Source organism: Penicillium rubens (assembly GCF_028828025.1).
Source record: "Penicillium rubens strain IBT 27055 chromosome Unknown utg000002l_segment0_segment0, whole genome shotgun sequence".
NCBI lineage: Eukaryota > Fungi > Ascomycota > Eurotiomycetes > Eurotiales > Aspergillaceae > Penicillium > Penicillium rubens.
The window spans coordinates 9,353,481-9,372,778 of record NW_026890600.1 but is presented as its reverse complement, the minus strand read 5'-3'; the positions used below and the strand labels follow the sequence as shown (position 1 = coordinate 9,372,778).

General features: G+C 49.9%; 6 protein-coding genes across 6 annotated transcripts; 4 read left to right on the top strand and 2 right to left on the bottom strand.

The window, feature by feature from the left end:
• Positions 1–1,988: 1,988 nt before the first annotated feature.
• N7525_005988 (uncharacterized protein) lies at positions 1,989–4,214 on the top strand (the record flags this gene model as incomplete). Its single annotated transcript, XM_002564210.2, has 1 exon — positions 1,989–4,214. The coding sequence occupies one exon, from the start codon at positions 1,989–1,991 to the stop codon at positions 4,212–4,214; it is 2,226 nt and encodes a 741-aa protein (XP_002564256.1).
• A 1,449-nt stretch (positions 4,215–5,663) lies between these two features.
• Positions 5,664–7,281, top strand: N7525_005987 (putative UDP-galactose transporter; the record flags this gene model as incomplete). Its single annotated transcript, XM_002564212.1, has 4 exons — positions 5,664–5,732; positions 5,809–5,838; positions 5,909–6,889; positions 6,985–7,281. 4 exons carry the CDS (start codon positions 5,664–5,666, stop codon positions 7,279–7,281), a joined length of 1,377 nt encoding a protein of 458 aa, XP_002564258.1.
• Positions 7,282–7,730: 449 nt separating this feature from the next.
• On the top strand, positions 7,731–12,759 carry N7525_005986 (uncharacterized protein; the record flags this gene model as incomplete). The annotated part of the gene is made up of 10 exons (XM_061213573.1): positions 7,731–7,953; positions 8,000–8,134; positions 8,196–9,171; positions 9,250–9,431; positions 9,480–10,168; positions 10,225–10,800; positions 10,856–11,007; positions 11,060–11,157; positions 11,215–11,731; positions 11,778–12,759. The coding sequence occupies 10 exons, from the start codon at positions 7,731–7,733 to the stop codon at positions 12,757–12,759; spliced, it is 4,530 nt and encodes a 1,509-aa protein (XP_061070594.1).
• A 711-nt stretch (positions 12,760–13,470) lies between these two features.
• N7525_005985 (uncharacterized protein) lies at positions 13,471–15,206 on the top strand (the record flags this gene model as incomplete). The annotated part of the gene is made up of 4 exons (XM_002564214.1): positions 13,471–13,494; positions 13,556–13,603; positions 13,654–14,826; positions 14,883–15,206. The coding sequence occupies 4 exons, from the start codon at positions 13,471–13,473 to the stop codon at positions 15,204–15,206; spliced, it is 1,569 nt and encodes a 522-aa protein (XP_002564260.1).
• Positions 15,207–15,604: 398 nt separating this feature from the next.
• On the bottom strand, positions 15,605–18,007 carry N7525_005984 (fungal specific transcription factor domain-containing protein; the record flags this gene model as incomplete). The annotated part of the gene is made up of 6 exons (XM_061213572.1): positions 15,605–16,312; positions 16,381–16,441; positions 16,517–16,655; positions 16,706–16,766; positions 16,825–17,716; positions 17,904–18,007. Coding segments are annotated over 6 exons (1,965 nt in total), but the record flags the coding sequence as incomplete, so codon positions are not given.
• A 584-nt stretch (positions 18,008–18,591) lies between these two features.
• N7525_005983 (RidA family protein) lies at positions 18,592–19,047 on the bottom strand (the record flags this gene model as incomplete). Its single annotated transcript, XM_002564216.1, has 1 exon — positions 18,592–19,047. The coding sequence occupies one exon, from the start codon at positions 19,045–19,047 to the stop codon at positions 18,592–18,594; it is 456 nt and encodes a 151-aa protein (XP_002564262.1).
• Between the last annotated feature and the right edge of the window lie 251 nt (positions 19,048–19,298).

Genomic DNA, 19,298 nt, shown 5'->3' with positions numbered 1-19,298 from the left:
TAGTTGGCCTCCCATATAAATCACCGTGATCTATCTCGTACTACTCTATAATATTCTACCTGGATACGCTGATCATCTTTTGTGCGCTTCTGTCCCCAAATGAACAAATGATGTACAACAACTCCGTACAGCCCAACCTTTGGAAAGTGGGACATGAAATGTGGAGGATTTCCATGATCGACGCAGAAGACAATAGATCGACAATAGAGCGTCTTTCCCAACCCTGGAACGAGACTTGGCTATTGGAGTGGACTATTGGCGACCATCAGGGGTTATCCGCACCATTTCACCTAGCCGCCTGCCAAACCACTAGCCTGGATCCAATAGCGTATTTCGCTGGACCTTGGGGTAAAATACGTACAAAGTAATTGTTCTTTTTTTCTCTTTCTTTTTGCTTTGTTCCCAACGGTTATTCGAATGCTTTTTGCTGTTCATTTCGATCTACAAATCCTGCGCCATCGGAGCAGACCGAAAACCCGCCAATTACGTACATGTTGATCGTCACTTCAATCGATCTCGGATCTCGATCGGAGTGAAATTGCGCCCCCGGAGTGTCATGTCACTGCTTGTTCCCGCCTCGTGGGTCCAAGACGCGGCACATGGGCTAAAGTTACCAAGGTAGTTTAGAGTGTCTTACTTGTTTTTTGACAGATTCCACGTACCGTGTTCGACACGGACTCGTACAATTATGGCTTGATTTATCCACAGCCATAGAGTCCACGGGTGTCAAGGCCGGGCGCAAACGATCTTCAGTTTCATGTCTGCCCACATGCTAAAGGTTAAGTTTATGTGGAGGAACGAGCGCACATGCGAGACGATCATTACCAGTTCCTGGAGGGATACCATGGAAACACATGTCACTGCCTCTTCACTATATTTGTAGGGGTCATGGAGGGTACGGAGTACACGGGCTGATATTTGTGAGCACAGTGGGGACTTCATCGATAATACTGGAGCCTTTGGAACAAGATCTCGTTCGCTCCGGTGCACTGGGTCGGTAAATCGATTGTCGATCTGGCCTTTCAGATGCGACGGGCTCCAGCTCGGGGAGCAGACTGCAATCAATGGTGGATCCTCCATTGTCTCTCTAGCCTTGGACTCCACATTCTGGCGATAGCGCCATCACAATTAGGAAAAAGCATCCAAGGGTGTGGAGAGGAGTCCCTAGAATGAGTGGAGCGAAGTAAATAATTCGAAATAGTGACAGCAAGGTGAGGAATTCGGAGGCGTCAATAGTGTCCACGGAGAAAAACGGAGACCACGTTCTTCAGGTTCGCGAAGACTATATTTTTAGGTTGCAGATTCCGCAGTAAGGGGGGGGGGGGGGGGGGGTTTAATCTCCTAGAACAAGTACGAAAGTACGGAGTACATCATAAATAGTGTCATGCAAATGCAGGTTTCTATAGCATGATATGTCTTATATACTATACCGATGGTAAACCCCTGAAGAGGATTCATCACCTTGGATATCACATTCTATTATGTTGTATTCCGTACTCCGTACTCCGTAAGGTAACCTTGGAACTCCCGTGCAACTATTTCAAATATCTGTCGATCAGATGCCGTGCTCCACTCCAATTTAAATTGAAATAAATGAAACGCTGCTTCTCAGCCTATGAGCAGTCCGTTCAAGACATCGGTGGAGATTCCCCCTTAAGACCCGTGTGAACCCGTGGTCAGGAATTCCTTCGGATTTTGAACATACAAAAAAACATTCCAACCCCAACTTGTCACGCATTTTGCTCGGTTTTATCTTGCCTTCCCCAATCCCATACCCTTAAACAACAGTTCTATTTTCAGGTACATTGAGGCCCAATCTCCCTTAAACTTGCAGACTTGAACTAATTCGGTGGAGTAGATCGAGTTGAAACGAAAGCGAGAGAGGATACTTAAACCACCCCGCTCACACCACAAATTGTACAGAGCCTATGGGCCCATCGCATCATACGATTTCATGAGCAATTGACCCTGTCCCTGCCTCTCCCACCATGGGACACCGAGAACTCACACCGGTCCATGTGCCGCTTCGAACATCAAGCCGGAAACCAGTACAACATGACCCAATGAGCACCCAGGAACAATCACGGGCAGACCGGCGAACCTCGAAAGCCCAGAGATTTTTTGGAACCGATATATCACTCCCTACAGAACATGGCGGGTGGCAGGAGCCTCCAAATGTACGCCGACCGAGCTTTGGCAAGACAAATAATGCTCCGAAACAGAGCTCCGGTTTCGTCCCGTTCCCGCGCTCTTCAGAGAATACCTTGATCCCCGATCAAAACCTTCGTGTACGGGCTTCGTCGCCTCTGCTAGGCCATGACTACCGATCACAGGAGGCTGCGCCGCCGGTCCCCAAGCCGTCGAAAAAGGTCCACCATTCCGGTTCTTCCTCCACCCTTTTCTCCTATTTCAGCTCGAAAGAATCGTCCAAATCACCCAAGAGTCAACTCCAGCCTAGAGTACGCCACGGACTCGGCAGCGAGCCACAAGTGACATATACACAAACCCAGGATCCACCCAAGGAACCCAAGCGGAAGATGCGTCCTCCAAAAATTGACCTTTCCGTCTTGTTCCCGAAGCCACGGAATCCCGCACCACAAACACTTCTCTCCCCACACCGAATGGTCAACTCTCCTTCTCCCGTCTCTACAGTTGCCCCGGATTATTCTTCCAACAAGATTGAAAGGATGACCGGAGGCACAAGAAACTCTAGGAGACATGCCGACCCACCTCCTCGCCGATCTTCGGTCACCAAAAATAATCCACCCAAGCATGGCGTTGATAATTCGGATTTGCCTTCAATTGCAGAGAGCAAGAATAGCGAATGGCCGGAGCAATCACTTGAGCGAACAGTGGGAACGAGTGAGATTGATTTAGCCCTGGATAGATACGCAGGGCGGCGATCACTTTTCAGTCGCTCAAGCACGTATACGACAAGCCGAGAGCATTTGCAAGAACAGCCTCACCCGCAGGAATCTCGGAAGAGCTCAAGACGTGGTCACAGCCCCTCCCGACCTAAGGAGACGTACTTGAGTCCTCCTGCATGTCCAGACCCAAAGCGCGGCCGCGGCTTGAGCACTTCCCAGGAGTCTTGGAAGACCACCGAGTCAAAACCAAAGAGCGAGAAGAGCTCGGTGACCAAGAAGAGCAGCAAAAGTACCTTGAAAAACAAGGATCTGCGAAACACCAGTATGCTTTGCCTGTCCTCCTCTTCAGAGGACGAGGGTGACGAGGACCACACTCCAACCGAGCCAAAGCGCAATGCGAGCAAGTCTAGAAGAGACAGTGTGGCTACTTATGACGAATACGAGCCCCAGGTCTACACGGCTTCCACTGCCCACGCGACCACCGCCACGGCGGCAAGACGCGTTGACCGGGCACTCTCGACTAGTACCCGAGGTTCCCGTCAAACCGAAAAGAGCCAGCCAGTGCCAGTGCCAGTACCTCGCCCGCGGAAGGCTTCTCAACATTCCAATGGCAAGTCTTCTCAGAGAAGTGGACGAACCACGCAAACACCCCGTTCGAGCGGAGTTCCCACTATCCCGGATGAGATCCTGGCGCAGTTCCCGCAGCAGCCTCTCCGCTCCCCCGCAGAGTTGAAAGAGTTGAACCGAAGGAGTCGCGTGATCGCGGTGACCCGCCAAGAGCAAGATCTCCTCGAGGCGATGCGTATTCGGAAGGGCAAAGTCACACCCAGTTTGTTCAATGCTCCTGGGGCGGACAGACGATCACTAGCTTCTGGCCCATCCCGCGATTCGTTCTGCGGATCCGACACCTCATTCCTGCGTCTCAGCAATGTTTTCCCGCCATTCGACGTCCGATCAGAAAAGGGTGCTACCCAATACAAAGATACGCCCTCCCAAAGCTCTGGTTCGGATGGTGAACCGAAACCCCGCACTGCAGTCTCCTCTTCTAGTGTCAGTGGGGACTATTCTGAGAGCTTGCCCTCCCCCGCCACCAGCGGTGCTTCACCGTTGACACCCACTTTGCCAATTCATCGTTTCTCGCCTCTCCCTTCTCCGAAGCCGCCACCAAGGGGACCCCCACCTGCCATTCCCGAAGATCAGAAGCAGCACACCCGCCGTCGCACGGATAGCAGCGAGGCTATCCTGCTGGATGATGCCGGTGAGATAAAACGCAACAATGGTATTCCTCTCTGGTCTTTCGACTTTGATTGGAACCAGGAAAGCGCCAATATCGCTACTGTGCACTGATCGCCTGGCCTTTGATACCCAACACTCTCACTTCATCCCTTACATTTCTTATTTTACTCTTCTCTCACTTTGTATTCCTACTTGATTCGATCCTCCACAGTCTTTCTCACATTTCCTTGACTTGATTGCATCTTGCAGCACTTTGCTGCAAGCTCTTATCTACCCAACCACATGGACCCCAAGTCCCTTTCCTACATGGCCGACCATCTTGCTTTTCCTTCTCACTATTTTTTCATTACTTTTTGAATTAGCGTTCACATGCGGGCTTCTATACCTGCTTTCATGTATTACTTGGGTGGTTTCCGTGTCTTTCTCACGATTTCATTATTTCCGGCTCACGACTGTTGTCATTAATATTCTCAATGACCATCAATACATCAAACTTGTTCAATGATTTTGCCCGATTCTCCACATAGTTCCCCCACAACGGTAGGCAAGCCTAGCCTTGAGTCGTATGTTGCATTGCACAGTGACCCCTAGGGACTTTGGGTCCTATTGGCTTTCAGGATCATATGTCTCCCATAGGAATAATTTCCGACACTGTAGAGTACTTGAATTGTGTAATTGACCTCTTAATTGTCTGTAGCAAATTGGGCATTTGTGTAAAACAAAACTGGGGAATATTCGGCCGCTTATATGGGCCTTATACTTGGCCATATAAAATCTGAACATATAGTGTCCCTTTTTTAACTAACCCTTTGGACGTCTATACATAATTTAGGTATCTTTCAAGATGGGCATAAAAGTCTAGAATGATCAACCTCAACCATAGTAATCGACAATATGAATGACGACATGCGAGGAATAAGAATGGGGCTGGTGGAGATGCCCTGGACAGCTCGACGTCATCAACTCTCACGGTTAAGGGGTTGGCCAGAATTGAGTAAACGTAAATATTGTAAATACGATATGGGATTCCCACCGACGAGGTACATAAACGATAATATTTGTACTCCGTATATGCACTTACCTATGTACCTAGGTATCGCAGAGACAACTCCAGCGCTTGAACCTCCTCTCTGTGATCCACTCTCTGACCGCCGACCTTCCAAGGTTCTCGTCTATAACCCCGGATTATCGCTTTCTGAACACTCTATCCTTTCCTTTCCGTTATCAAGAACTTTTTTTTCTCAAGTTCTTCGAAATACCCTCATTCATACAAAGGAGTAGCGCGACGCTCGTCCTCTCCTTCTCCCAGCCACCCGTGTCGCCTCCGATCGCCTCGGGAAACCCTATCGGGACCTAAAAGGGAAGATCTCCAGAATAACCCACCCCTGGTTCGCGAATCGGGATTTACAGTTCACTCTACTCCGTACATCGCGCACACTTCTCTTGTCGCTCCCTCAACTGAGTCCATTTACCACATTCACCGGACGGGGGATTGCACTGTGTGCCCCTTTTGCGGAAACGTTAGCCACTGTTTAGAGGGAACACGCGACCTACTTCGTTATGGGAGATCGCGCCCAACGCCAGCCGTCTGGCCTGCGAGCTGCGGCCAATATCGCACCATGGATTCTGGTATGAGCTTGTTGGGCATTATACGGCGTTTGCGGCCTTGGGGACTGTTCGCTGACTTGCCTTGGTTTCTTTCTAGTTGACTGCGGAGTCGACTGCGTTTGTGTTGGTAAGTCATCCTGGACGACGTGGAAATACTTGTGAGACTGAAGCTAATCTGTCTTTCTGCACTATCTCAGCTCGCTCATTATTCTCGAGTCATGCCCCCCGCCGGTGGTAAACGCTACCTGACTTCCACAGCGGTCTTTCTGGTTGAAGTGGTCAAGCTGGCCATCTCCCTCACAATGGCACTATACGACGTCTCAAAAACTGCACCACCCTCGATGCCCGCCACCTCCCTCTTTTTCTCCCTCACAAGCGCCGTGTTCTCGGGCGACAGCTGGAAACTCGCTATCCCTGCCGGGCTCGACGTCTTGTCCAACTCCCTCCTGTTCATTGCGCTCTCGAACTTACGAGCTGCATCGTTCCAGGTTACATTCCAGCTGAAGTTCCTTACTACTGCGGTCTTTGGTCTGATGCTCCTGAAGCGGAGCATCCCTCCCCGTAAGTGGGGCCTGCTTTTGCTTCTCATTGTGGGCGTGGCATTGGTGCAAGTTCCCGACGCTAGCCCCGAGCAGATGCTACATGATGAACATGCTAGCCATCATTTCCCCCGCTCCTTGGAGGAGTGGAAGGCTGTTAAGCAAGGTGCTGGTGCTGGCAGCAGCCTGCAAAAGCGGTCTGCAACATACGAAGGCATCGAAGAGGACATCCTGACGGCTGACCCACACTTGAACCCCGCAATTGGTCTCCTTGCAACCATCGGAGCGTCCTTGGCTTCTGGACTTGCTGGTATTTATTTCGAGAAGGTCTTAAAGGACAGCTCCAACCATATTTCGTTGTGGGTCCGCAACGTGCAATTAGCCGTCTACTCCGTTTTCCCGGCTCTTTTCATTGGAATTGTCTTCCGGGATGGTGAAAGAATTGCTGAAGATGGCTTCTTCCAGGGCTACAATTGGGCGGTGTGGTCTACCATCATCATTCAAGCCTTGGGTGGTATCGTTTCTGCATTCTACGTCAGCCACGCGCAGAAGGATGCAAGGAGTTTGGCCACAACTGCCAACATACTTTTGAGCATTGTTGGAAGCATCTGGCTGTTTGACTTTGAGGTCACTTCAAGCGTACGTCCCTTGCCTTGAAAACACTTCCTAACCTCTGCTCTAGATTGCTGTTCTCCACACGAACATTATGAACAAGACTAACTGGCATATTACAGTTTTTCCTGGGCTCGGCTGCAGTCCTGATAGCAACCCACTACTATGGAAACCCCACCTTCAACCCTGCAATGGGTGCCTCGCGTCCACCTCCAATCCGCATCGACGCCTACGAAAAGGACCCCGCAGGTCCCGAGGGTTCCCCCGTGGCGCCTCCCAACGACTTTTCTATCAAACTTCCAACTTCACCTTTCCTCTCTGACGGCATGTCGTCCTCCCGTCCCACCTCACCAGCACCAGGCCATACCAGAGTAAGCTCTAGCCGGAATGCGAGCGCGAGCTATTTCGATGAGAAATGATTGCCGCAACTCGCTATGCACATTGATATTGGCCTACTTGATGAGATGCTTTACGGGAAATGATATTGGATACCTGACAGATGCGGGTGGAAGTGCGGTCTTCAAGAGAACCGTCCACCGCGAGCCTTTGATATTGCTCCTACTTTGGAGTTAGCTACTCTTCGCTGCCAGATTTTGCATGTCTGTCAAGATACCTGCCAGGTTTGGCTCATGTATGCATATATACGAAGCAATGAAACACTTTGATATACCCCAGAACACTTGACAATCCCTATTCTTGCTGATTCTTAAAAGACATCGCTATAGTATATACAAAAACTACAAAGGTATGGGCAGTCCACGTGCCGTCACGTTATCGGGGTCCTGGACCTTGGGACCACCTGGGCAGCCACTTTGGAAATTCATCACTCCAAACCCCAGAATCCGAATCATCGAGAACGCATTTCAAAATGAGGAGACATCATCAGAACCCAAATTTTAAACCATTTCAAGTGCCCAACAAGAGGCGCACCAATGCCTCCTCTCCCTCCAAGAGTAGTAGAACTGGTATCATCGACCAGAGACTTATCCAAGGCTCCCAGCAGCCACAATACAACAGCTCATCTCCCCGAAAGCCCTTCAATGGCTTGGCATCATCAGCCCATGATGAGGATCCTCAATTGGATGATTTTGGTGAGTCTGCCGGCTCAACATCATGGAGGGTGCTGATGAAAGTTAGACCTCGAACTACTAGCTTCAGAGGATAGAGACGAGGCAATTCGAGATTCAGGGTTTAGAGTGCCTACGTCTACGCCACTTCAACCGTCTCGTCAGTCTGATCTACATCCACCACAATTCTCTCGTTTCTTTCAGCGTGAGTTACTTGTATAGGATGTTGGTGTTTGCCTTATTACTTCGGTATTGACAAGTAACAGCCAGCTCGAGCATTGGTTCATCGGACCCTGTATTGGGGCCTCTTTCAAGCCCGCTGGCTTTGTTCCGTCAGAAGAAGAATGGCACACAGACGGGACAGCGCAGCCTCGAGACGAACCGCCCATACCATGACGAGACTAGTCAGTCCTCACCTCAGGGACCGGTTACTCAAGCGAGTCAGGAGGCTTTGATTGGAAATAGACCTCGGAACCCTTTTAGCAATATCCCACCCTCTGTGCGGGGAATCGTCCTCGTATCAGTAAATGACATTCCGGAGAACTACCGCTCGATGTTCCCCTTTCCACTCTTTAATGCAATTCAATCAAAATCCTTCCACTCCGTCTACAACAGCAATGACAACATCGTCCTGTCTGCACCAACTGGTAGCGGCAAGACAGTGGTGATGGAATTGGCCATCTGCAGACTCGTGAACACTCTTAAAGACGAACGCTTCAAAGTAGTCTACCAGGCACCGACCAAGTCCCTCTGCAGTGAGCGCTTCCGAGACTGGAACTCCAAGTTCTCCAGCCTGAATCTCAAGTGCGCAGAACTTACCGGAGACACGGACCACATGCAGCTGCGCAATGTCCAGGCTAGCCAGATTATCATCACGACGCCTGAGAAGTGGGATAGCATGACTCGGAAATGGAAAGATCATATGAAGTTGATGCAGCTCGTGAAGCTCTTTCTCATTGACGAGGTGCATATCCTGAAGGAGACTCGTGGGGCGACGCTTGAGGCTGTGGTTTCACGTATGAAAAACATCGGGTCGAATGTGCGATTTGTGGCGCTGAGTGCTACTATCCCCAACTCCGAGGATATCGCTACATGGCTTGGGAAGGATGCGACAAACCAGCATGTTCCCGCGCACCGGGAGCATTTCGGCGAGGAGTTTCGTCCTGTCATGTTGAAGAAGGTTGTCTATGGGTATGCGTCTAGTTTGAATGACTTTGCATTTGACAAAGTCTGCGGTTCAAAGTATGTGATTTTTTTCTATTTCTGCCCATCGTTTCATGTCAATTGGCTGGCTTGGCATACTAATCGGTGCTTGGGAAGGCTACCCGAAGTGATTGGCATGCACTCATGCAAGAAGCCCATCCTGATATTCTGTTGCACACGGAATTCATCGCTCGCGACGGCGAAAGAATTGGCGCGGCTTTTCACATTGACAAATCCACCCGCCAGGCTTTGGAAGGAACCTAAGAAGCGCCTGGAAGCTCACAACGAGGATCTCAAGAGTATGTATCTGAGCTCCTTCCTAGACTGACACTGCTAATTCAAGATAGCAACACTTGTTGCTGGCGTAGCATTTCACCATGCTGGCTTGGGTCCCGCTGATCGCCACACTGTTGAGACGGGCTTCAGAGAAGGGAATATAAGCGTCATATGCTGCACGTCTACACTTGCAGTTGGAATCAACCTGCCTTGCCACCTAGTCATCATCAAAAACACTGTCAGTTGGCAAGATGGAGGCTGCAAGGAGTACTCGGATTTGGAGATGATGCAGATGCTCGGCCGTGCGGGCCGACCTCAATTCGATGATAGCGCCACTGCTGTTATCCTGACCAGAAAGGAACGCGTCGCCCACTATGAGAGATTGGTTCAGGGCTCTGAGAGTCTGGAGAGCTGTTTGCATTTGAATCTGATTGATCATCTCAACGCTGAGATTGGCCTGGGCAATATCTCGGACATCGAATCGGCCGTCAAATGGCTTGCTGGTACATTCTTGTTTGTGAGACTTCGTCGAAACCCAACGCACTACAAACTCAAAGAAGGTGCAAACCAAGAAGACGAAGATGAATTACTTCGCCAGATTTGTGAGAAGGATATCGATCTTCTTCGAAAATGCGATCTGGTTGAAGCTGAGAGCCTTTCTTCGACCCAGTTTGGCGACGCTATGGCTCGGTACTACATCCGCTTTGAGACTATGAAAGTGCTACTGTCTCTGAAGCCGAAACCAACGTTGTCGGAAACTGTGGGCATATTCTTTCCACCTAAAATGAAGAACTTCAACTGACATTACGGTTCCAGCTTAACGTGATCGCACAAGCCGAAGAATTTCGTGAGATCCGCCTCAAAGCCGGCGAGAAATTACTCTACCGAGAGATCAACCGTGACTCAGGCATTCGTTTCCCCATCAAAGTCGATCTAGCCCTCCAAGCCCACAAGATCTCACTACTCCTCCAATCCGAGCTAGGTGCAATCGAGTATCCCGATAGCGAACAATTCCAAAAACACAAATTCACCTTCCAGCAAGATAAAAGTCTAGTCTTCGCGCACGTAAACCGACTAATCCGCTGTTTGATCGACTGTCAAATCGCCCGCGGCGACTCAATTGCGATCCGCAATGCCCTTGAACTCGCCCGGAGCTTCGGGGCAAAGGTCTGGGATCACTCGCCTCTCCAAATGAAGCAGATCGAGCAAGTGGGCGTGGTTGCAGTTCGGAAGTTGGCTGCTGCTGGTATTACCAGTATTGAAGGCCTGGAATCCGCCGAGCCTCATCAGATTGAGATGGTTCTTAGCAAGAATCCGCCTTTCGGGTCGAAGTTGCTCTCGAGATTGAAGGAGTTCCCAAAATTGAGGATCTCTGTGAAAATGCTTGCCAAGGTTCGCAATTGTTATGTCATTATGGTAAATACCATTTTCCTAACATGTGCCACAGGAGGTGAGGATGAACTACGTCAATGTCCGCTTTAAGGTTGAAGTCGCGTTTATGAATGACAAGACCCCGACGTACTTCCAACGTCGGCCTGTCCATGTATGTTGCTTGGTAGAGAGGTCCGATGGCAATATGATCGATTTCAGACGTGCAAGGTGAGATCAAGACCTAGTTATCTTGTTATAGGGAATGCTGATGCCCTTCCAGTGCGATCAAACTCCAAGAGAAACTGGAGATCGAGCTCACGGCGGAATTGACGAGTGCTGACCATGTCATCGTGTGCCATGCTATGTGCGATGAAATCGGTAAGACTTTTGAACGCGACCAAAGCCACACTTATATACATGCTGACAATTTTACAGCGGGGACGTGGAGACAAGCAGAGCTCAGACTTAATCTGCCTTCTCATCTCTTTGCTGCTATGAGAGATAAGAATGCCAATGCCCAAAATACTGGAGCATCGAACATACAATCTCGCCACTCCGAGGGGAATTTGAGCTCTAAGGATGCGACGAAACTGAAGGCCCACACGTTTCGTTCTCATGATCGAGTGATGGCTAGTACCAAGACCAAGTCTCGGCGGGATGCGGACGATTTTGATGGCGATGACTTGCAGCTCGATGACTTCCTCATTGCGAATGAACGCCGCGACAAACCAAAGGAACCTACAAAGCCACAACCTCCGCAATTCGATGATATAGATTGGTTCTCAATCGACGCAACTCCACCTACCCCAGCCAAGAGAGCGCCACCGAAGGTGTCAAACCCCCAAGAAGATGATTGGGCGGTAGATATAGACGAAGCAGAGGAGGAATACGAGCCAGTCAGACTTGCGAATGGCAAATGGGCTTGCAATCACAAGTGCAAGGATAAATCAAGGTTTGAAAATCCACTACTTCCTTTATTATTGATCTAACCATCCTAGCTGCAAACATTTCTGCTGCCGCGAGGGCTTGGAAAAGCCCCCGAAACCTCCGAAGCGGAGCATCCTCGCGACTCAAAAAGAAGCTGGCCTCAATCAACTGACTATCTCTGCCAGCATCACCAAGCCAACTCCTAAGAACAGTTCGAGCTCGAGAAACCAAATGGCCAAACAACGCGTCACGGGGCCTAAGAATGACGATCATGTTTCGAAGATGAAGAAGATGTCGACGTCGCAAGCTGGAAAGAAGGACCCAAGTCGAGAGGAATCTGTCCTTTCGGAAAGAGACAAAAACCTTCCTTCATATACGAAAAAGAGGGAAAAGACGTCAACCAAACCTCTCTACAGTGACTACGGCGATGAAGTCTTTGATGATCTACCATCTCCATCACGTCTTCTCGGGAACAGGGGATCGGGATTTGCAACATCGGTTTCTCCAGTAGTGAACAACCAGACAAAGAGCAACATCACAGATGTTGCAGTGAAGAAAACGAAGAAAACGAAGAATAGAGACCCCGAGCCTTCACCCTCCGCTTCACTGCCCAATCTCGCTCAAAAAGAGCGAACTAAGCCATCAATCTCTAAACCCCAACACGAGATAATCGAAATCCCAGACGACACACCACCAGACTCAACAGAATTGCCAATGGCAATAGAAAAAGGGTCTCCTGTAAAGCAGAGCACGCTGCCACTACCAGAAAGAGCAGATCAACCGCCCAACCTGAAACGGAAGGCTAGTCAAGACGAAACCCGAACAGAGGAACCTAAAAAGCGGGCGAAGCAAAGTCCTTTTGTTTCGGCTTTAAAGACTCACCCCTCAGACCTCTTGAGCAATGAACAACCACTGAGCCCCGAGCAGCCTGCGTCTCCTGTTTCTCCTGCTGCTGTGTCTCCGATGCTCGCCGGTCGGATGGATTTAACTGCAAGATGGGACGATAGAATCGATCTGCTTGATGAGTTCAAGGATATTATTAAATTCATTTAAACTCTGGAGACTCGCTGGTCGAATGGTGGAATCTTTGCTTTTTCCATACATTTTTAGGATTCATTCTTGAGCGGTGGCATGTATGGTGCTGGATTGCTGAGAACTGGTACAAGTTATGGCTTGCCTTACTTCTATATAGAATATTGGTGGCTATTCTATATTGACATTTAGAATTCTCAGCATGAAATAATCTGAAAGAATTCTGTTGCTTTGAGATTCTCCGATGTCTCACCAAGTATGACTCCAAAACACTGGGCACGTTGGACCGTTTTTGATTTCAGACATTCATACTGAAGGTCTTATGTTCCTTTCGTCTTTAAACGTTTAGTTCTTTCGGGTTTTGGTTACGCTCACCGTCCAAAATGATGGACATGGTGTTGACTGGTAACTCATGTTTTCGTCTCGTGTCAACTTGATATCCATGTGCTTTGCTACATTGGTTATCGACTCAATCAGGGGTAGATGTCAGGGGATAGCTAGTATTTCGTATGGCAGTGTGTGTCAGTTTACCCAAATATAAAAGGTCCCTTGCACGCCGGGATATTCTCGGATACACACAACATTCAGCAGCAAGATATTCACTCTCCAACATTTGAACCGGCGTTGTCGCCAGTCTTCCCCATTGAACATTCATTTGAGCAGTCTTCCAACATCTTCAATTGCAAAAACCCATCACGAAAGGCGACAGCAGGACCGATCCGTCTAATAAAGATGACCCGCATGCACTACGCGTCTGTAAGTAAACCCAGAGAAAGGCCGTGCATGAGGGGGAATTGATACTGACAAATTGGCACAGCGGACGATGGAAGGTGTCGAGATGGCCAGAATCGCCGCCAGAGACTTGGTATGAGTTCTTATGCCTCGCCCATTGACATGGATCCTAACTTCCAGTAGAGACGAAGACTTCCTGGAGGAGACAACTGCGACGCAGCCTCCCGCAGCCCGGCAGTCAAGATCGATCTCTCAGGCCGCAAGCTGACCGATGAGGGTTTCGATATATTTATCGATGCCCTGCTGGAGACTCTCCAGAAAGAGAAAGACGACAAGCACCCCGACGGCTTTGTTCGCCTATTGAAGCTCCAGCTGGGCGGGAATTGTCTGACTTTCAAGTCGTTGCCCAAGCTGGGTATGGCAATTAGACTCAGTACTGGTGACCTGAGTGATTTCGACCTGTCTTACAACTGCATCGAGGTGAGTACTGCTGGGCAAAGGGCGGCGTGGAAGTATTTCTTAAACTCCTTTGAGGAGTGTTACATGCTCAAGAGAGTCAACTTCTCCGGGAATCCTCTCGGTTCTCCCGGTGTGGAGATTTTGGCTAGGGTCTATATCCGCAGCAAACTTGCTTACCCCACTGCTTTCTCTGGGGAAGGTCATGATTTCAGTGTTGACCAAGGTGAGGACCTGACCTCCGACGACCACGGTCCTGGCGTTGATTCCTTTTTCTCTCTGTCCATTTATGACGACGGGGGTCCGGATTCCGCGCATACTGGAGATCAGGATCCAACACCTCAGCCTCAGGGAGCGTCCGAGAAAACATCCGAGAGAAATCGAAGACACTTCCGGAAAACTCGTGGACTGCGATCAGTACCGGAGCTGATACTGACCGAAATCCCCATGTCATCCATTGGCGTTATCCACCTAGCCGGTATGCTGTTTATGCAGGAATCCCGCGAGTTCCTCCGCTTCTATCTTCCGAAGACGAAGGGGGCCGCCTCTCGACCGGAAACCGAGAAAAAGAATCCGAGCATCACTTGGCTGTTGAATGAGCACTTGCCTCAACGCGTCCGTCAGGCGCCATGCTGGGCAACTGAAATGGCGCAGCGAGGGTTGAGTTTCGACCCCAGTTTGACTGTCGCGATTGACAACTTGGAGACTCCTCCGAGTTCGGATTTCTTGCGGGGAGGCAAATCGTGGAAAGTGAGACATGAAATAAAATTCCTATGTGTGGTCAGGGCACTCTACGCACCTGCGAGTGAGGGTGAGATCCGAGGTTCGGAGATCTGGACAATGGCTCTGAAGATGGCGAAGATGATGGAAACCGTTCTGTCCAATGAGGAGGTCATTCAGGTAAGTGCAATACTTTGATAGTCTCGAGTTGGCGGTGCTAACTGAAAAAAAAAAAGGCTCAGCTTTCTTCCGGTGGGAAGGTCTTTGAGTGCCTTGGACTTGAAAGGGATTTGGTGGATGCCATCAACATTGGAGTGTTTCTCTCTCGCAAACTACTGTTGGATGGACAGTCTCAGGAGGTTTGGCGTCTTGGGATGTCGCTGGACATATGGTCTGATGTCATGGGTATGGCCTTGGACAAAGGGAATGTTCTCACTGCTCAGCAGAGGATGAATATTCTTGCATATGTAGGTAGGGGTAATCGGCGCGTTCCTGAGAAGGCCATGGAGATATGGAGGTTTCTTTTCGATGTGGATTGTGTTATGTATCACGCTTCTTGATCCTTTTTGCGTCTGATGCATGTTAGACCAATTGACGGGGTGTTTATTGTTTATTTTCGACTGACAGAGAAAGGTAGTGGCCGCTCTTTTGTAAAAAGATATCAAAGGAACAACCATAGGATGTACATCGCTTCTCTTCCCTCTTACTCTCCAATATACACCGGTGGACATCCTTACTTTTCTCTCATCGCACCCTTAGCTATGGGGCCATGGAAGGATGTTGACAAAGTCTCTTAGCTGTTCAGGCCATGGACAAGCCGCCCGTACACTGGGAGGGGGTTGTACCTGGTTTGTGAAGGGGAAGCTGCCCGAATGAACGCGTATAAAAAAGCCAAAACTATGATTCAACTAATTACGTATTCATCTATCGCCGTATTTCCAAATGTGCAATGAGTATTTCATTCCCGATATCCCATATTGGGTTCCATAGTCTTCGAGGCGCGAACCTCTTTATATCGCCGAGATATCTCGGCGATCATACCCTGAATCTTCTTGGCTGCCACAAACTTGAGTCCGAGGGTCTCGAAAAGTTGAGTTGCAAGGTCGAGATCAGCGATGGCTCGCGTGTCTCTCAAGACAACGCCGAGGTCATCAGGCTGAGCCGTGATCGCATAGACTAGTGATAGAGTCGCCGTGAAAAGGGCCAGAAAGTTCAACCAGTTGTACGCGAATCGTTGTTGTTGATGCATGCTGAATGCTTGACGAAGTGACATTGACGCTGCCGTCTCCAGCATCTTGATCCGCTTTACGTCTGAAACGGGGAATAGTGGGGACGGTCTGTAGATCATCGCGAGATGGGTATAGTAGTTGAAGTCATACCACGTTGTGTTGAGATGTGGTACTCTGTCGTCGATGTCTGGGAGCGGGAAGGGCATGCCCCGGCGCCAGGCGAGTAGTTCCTGGTGCAAGGAAGCTATTATTGCTTCGCGTTCTTGTAAATTCATCTTTGAGTTCTTGAAATTCCCGTACACCTGCCGTGAAATCTTGCCTGCAATTCTTCGTAGTGATAGAATGTGTAGCGGAACGGCCATCATCGATGGCTGGAGGGAGTTTTGGGGGCCGATGCAGTCGGAGTGTATATATTCTTCATCGGCATCTTCGAATGGCTGTTTCCACTCAGTTAGACGATATTGGAGAAGGGAATCTCAGCTCATTCACACAACGATCGGCTCACCGTTACATCTATGTCATCATCATGCAATGCAAAGGGGCGGCCCAAGGTAATGGAAACAACGCTAAGTGTCGCTATTAGCCGGCTAATTCTGGACACGAAAGGAAGGAAGAGGAGAAGAACGATGACTATAACCTACCGATCCATCATATATATTGAAAAGAAGATGCGTTTGCGTCTTTGCTGCCCATCAAGAGGAAATTTGTGATACGATGAGGCCGCATGGAGCCCCATTCCTAGGGCCAGACGGGCTGCGGTGCCAACGAGAAACCAGGTGTCTACTTTCGTCAGTGTCTGGAATATCCCCGATCAACTGCCTGTCACTCACTAGGACCTAGCTGGTTGAAAAAGGAATAAGAGACTTGGAGCATTATAGCCTCCAAGGCAGACTAGACTCTCGTCAGTTGGATTCTCCTCGGCGCTGAAGTAATAGACAGGTGTGTATACCATCTCATCACCCCCCAAAGCTTGCTCAGAATATTGCAGGGCGTTGTTGTAAAACATCATCGATTCCGACTCCTCAGTCAGGGTGACAGAAGAGTAAGCGGTGGAGCCGATGGCCAGGACCATCCAGATCCTGAAGATGTCGAGGGGAGCCTGTGTCGCCAAGCTCTGAGGATTTTGATGGATTCTTTCGAACGCGTCCATGACCTCGGACCGCTTCAGAATGGGATACAAGGTATGGGAGTGCGCAAAATAGAAATCTACCAGTCGCCGCACGTATGTCTCATCTGCTGGCCATACCAGGGAGCCAAGAGGCGCGTCGGATCCGGTAAATTCAGGGAGGAAGAGGTCGCCAAACAGTAACGGATGGACGGAGATGGATTCACTCAAGTTCTGGAAGAACGAGTCGTTGAATGGATCTGCGGGGAAGCTCAGGTCCAAGAGATTGGTTCCGGTAGTGTTGTCTTGCTGACTATTGAATACAAAGTCCGCCTTGTCTGGTGTCAAACGACGTAGGACCATCTGAGTCAGCTCTGCGAATGAGAGGCCCGTGGTTGATCCCAAGTGTCGTTCAGCAGTAGCTTCTAACGAGAGCGCTGTAAGTTGCTGGCCAAATGTCGAGGTCTGACTTGATGTGGGCCGTGGGCTGACATGAGGGTCTTGTATCGGGGGGGTGTTGTCGGCAATAGTGGATGCGTTTGCTACCTCGCTTCTGTAAATGCCATGGGAGCTACATTCTGGGTACACTGTTGCTGTCTCCGGCGCCTCAAAGTCTCTGAATGGGGGATTGTTGTCCAAGACAGCCGTGGCCTCTGTGGCGTGGGGCGCGTTCTGCTCTCCTACACCCACTGCCCTCCCTAGACGGCGAAGCTTTTCTTCCAGGCCCTGGACATACCTGCGAGCATGTCAGCAGCATACTTCAAACCAGTCGAGCAAACGAGCGGCACTGCAGATCTATGAATGAGAGACCGAGAGACGTCACATCCACTCTCATGCGGCGACTTACACTATCGGGTACGAAGCGGTTTGGAGATCATCGTCTTCGAAGCTACATCTCATCCGCGCCGACACGCAGTTCCTACATGACGGCAACAACCTGTCGCACCTCTTCTTCCTCCTGTGACAACGCGAACACGAAGCTCGAGCCCTTGCTGGGGCCGGAGATGGGGTTGCCGGTGCAACTCCCGCTGCAGCGCTGTCAGGCATTGGGCAAGAGTTGCAGAGACTTGAGAAGTGTGCTGGAATAAAGGCAAGACACTCTGCAGTTATCTTTTAGCATTTGGCTACCCCTCTAGCTGTGGGATCTTCTAAACTTGACTTGGAATATTTTGACCTTATCTGCTCTAGACTCCCACATTTCCCCGCATTCAGTCCGGGACAATCCCATCGGGGACCGGGGATCTTCCGCCGACACACAAAGAAGGCTGTTGAATGAGACGTCAGTTAGATACAGGTGGACCTGGTCGTGTCTGCAGTATCTACCAGTTTCGTCCCAAAGTGCTATCCCGTGCGTCGCACTTCTACGGGCACTTCACTACATGAGGATATCCGCTCTCTCAGCTCGAGATAAGAACCCGATTATCTCCAGGCAATCGCGTTACGACTATTCTGACAAGATACCCGGGAGAGGATTGATTTTCGCGAGGACATTATTGGAGCCGAGTCACCACTCACAAGGCTATCTGAACTCTTCCCAGACACGTCCCAAACATGAGTACGAGAAAAGCAACACCACGTCGTTAAAATATTGTTCTCTTTGTCCCGTCTATTCTAGGTATCGACGACTGCAACAGCCTTGACCTCGACAATCATTCGGGGATCGGGGAGCTCCTTCACGCCAATGGTGACCCTAGCCGGTGCACTATCTCGGGACTTAAAGACCTTGTTCCACTCCTCGTTCATGCCAGCGTATTGGGTTTTCATGTCCAGGATGTACACGACAGCGTCAATCAGGTTGTGGATACCGCCCTTGCCATTTGTCGCGCCCTTGATTATGTTGTCGACGTTCTCGAGAACCGCCGCCGTTTGCTTGCGAATGTCGGTTGTGCACGTTCCGTCTGGGTTCTCAGTGACGCCGGGCCAGGTACCGTCGGGGCGACAGCACGCTGTGCCGGAGATGTAGATGGTGCGGTGGTTGGAACGGGGTGCAAGGCGAGCCTGTGGGAATCTGGTGGCACCCTCGGGCGCATCAGGCTTGACTAGGTATGCTTGTCCATTGGGAGACATGGTGACAAAGTGTAGCTGGCTTCCAGCTTTCAGTAGTTGTTTAGGGAAAGGATAATGGTAGGTATAGATGGTAAAGTTTGATAATCAAGACATGTTCGATGACCAAATTGGTTTCTTTAATATCCTCAAAGCTGCCCCAATCTCCTTGAATTTTCATAGTCATGTTAAATATATCCGCATTGGGTTTCCTCTTCTTGCTTAGCTGTCGGAGATGGCGCAGCCGATAACATCGCGGGGTGTGCTCAGTGTCG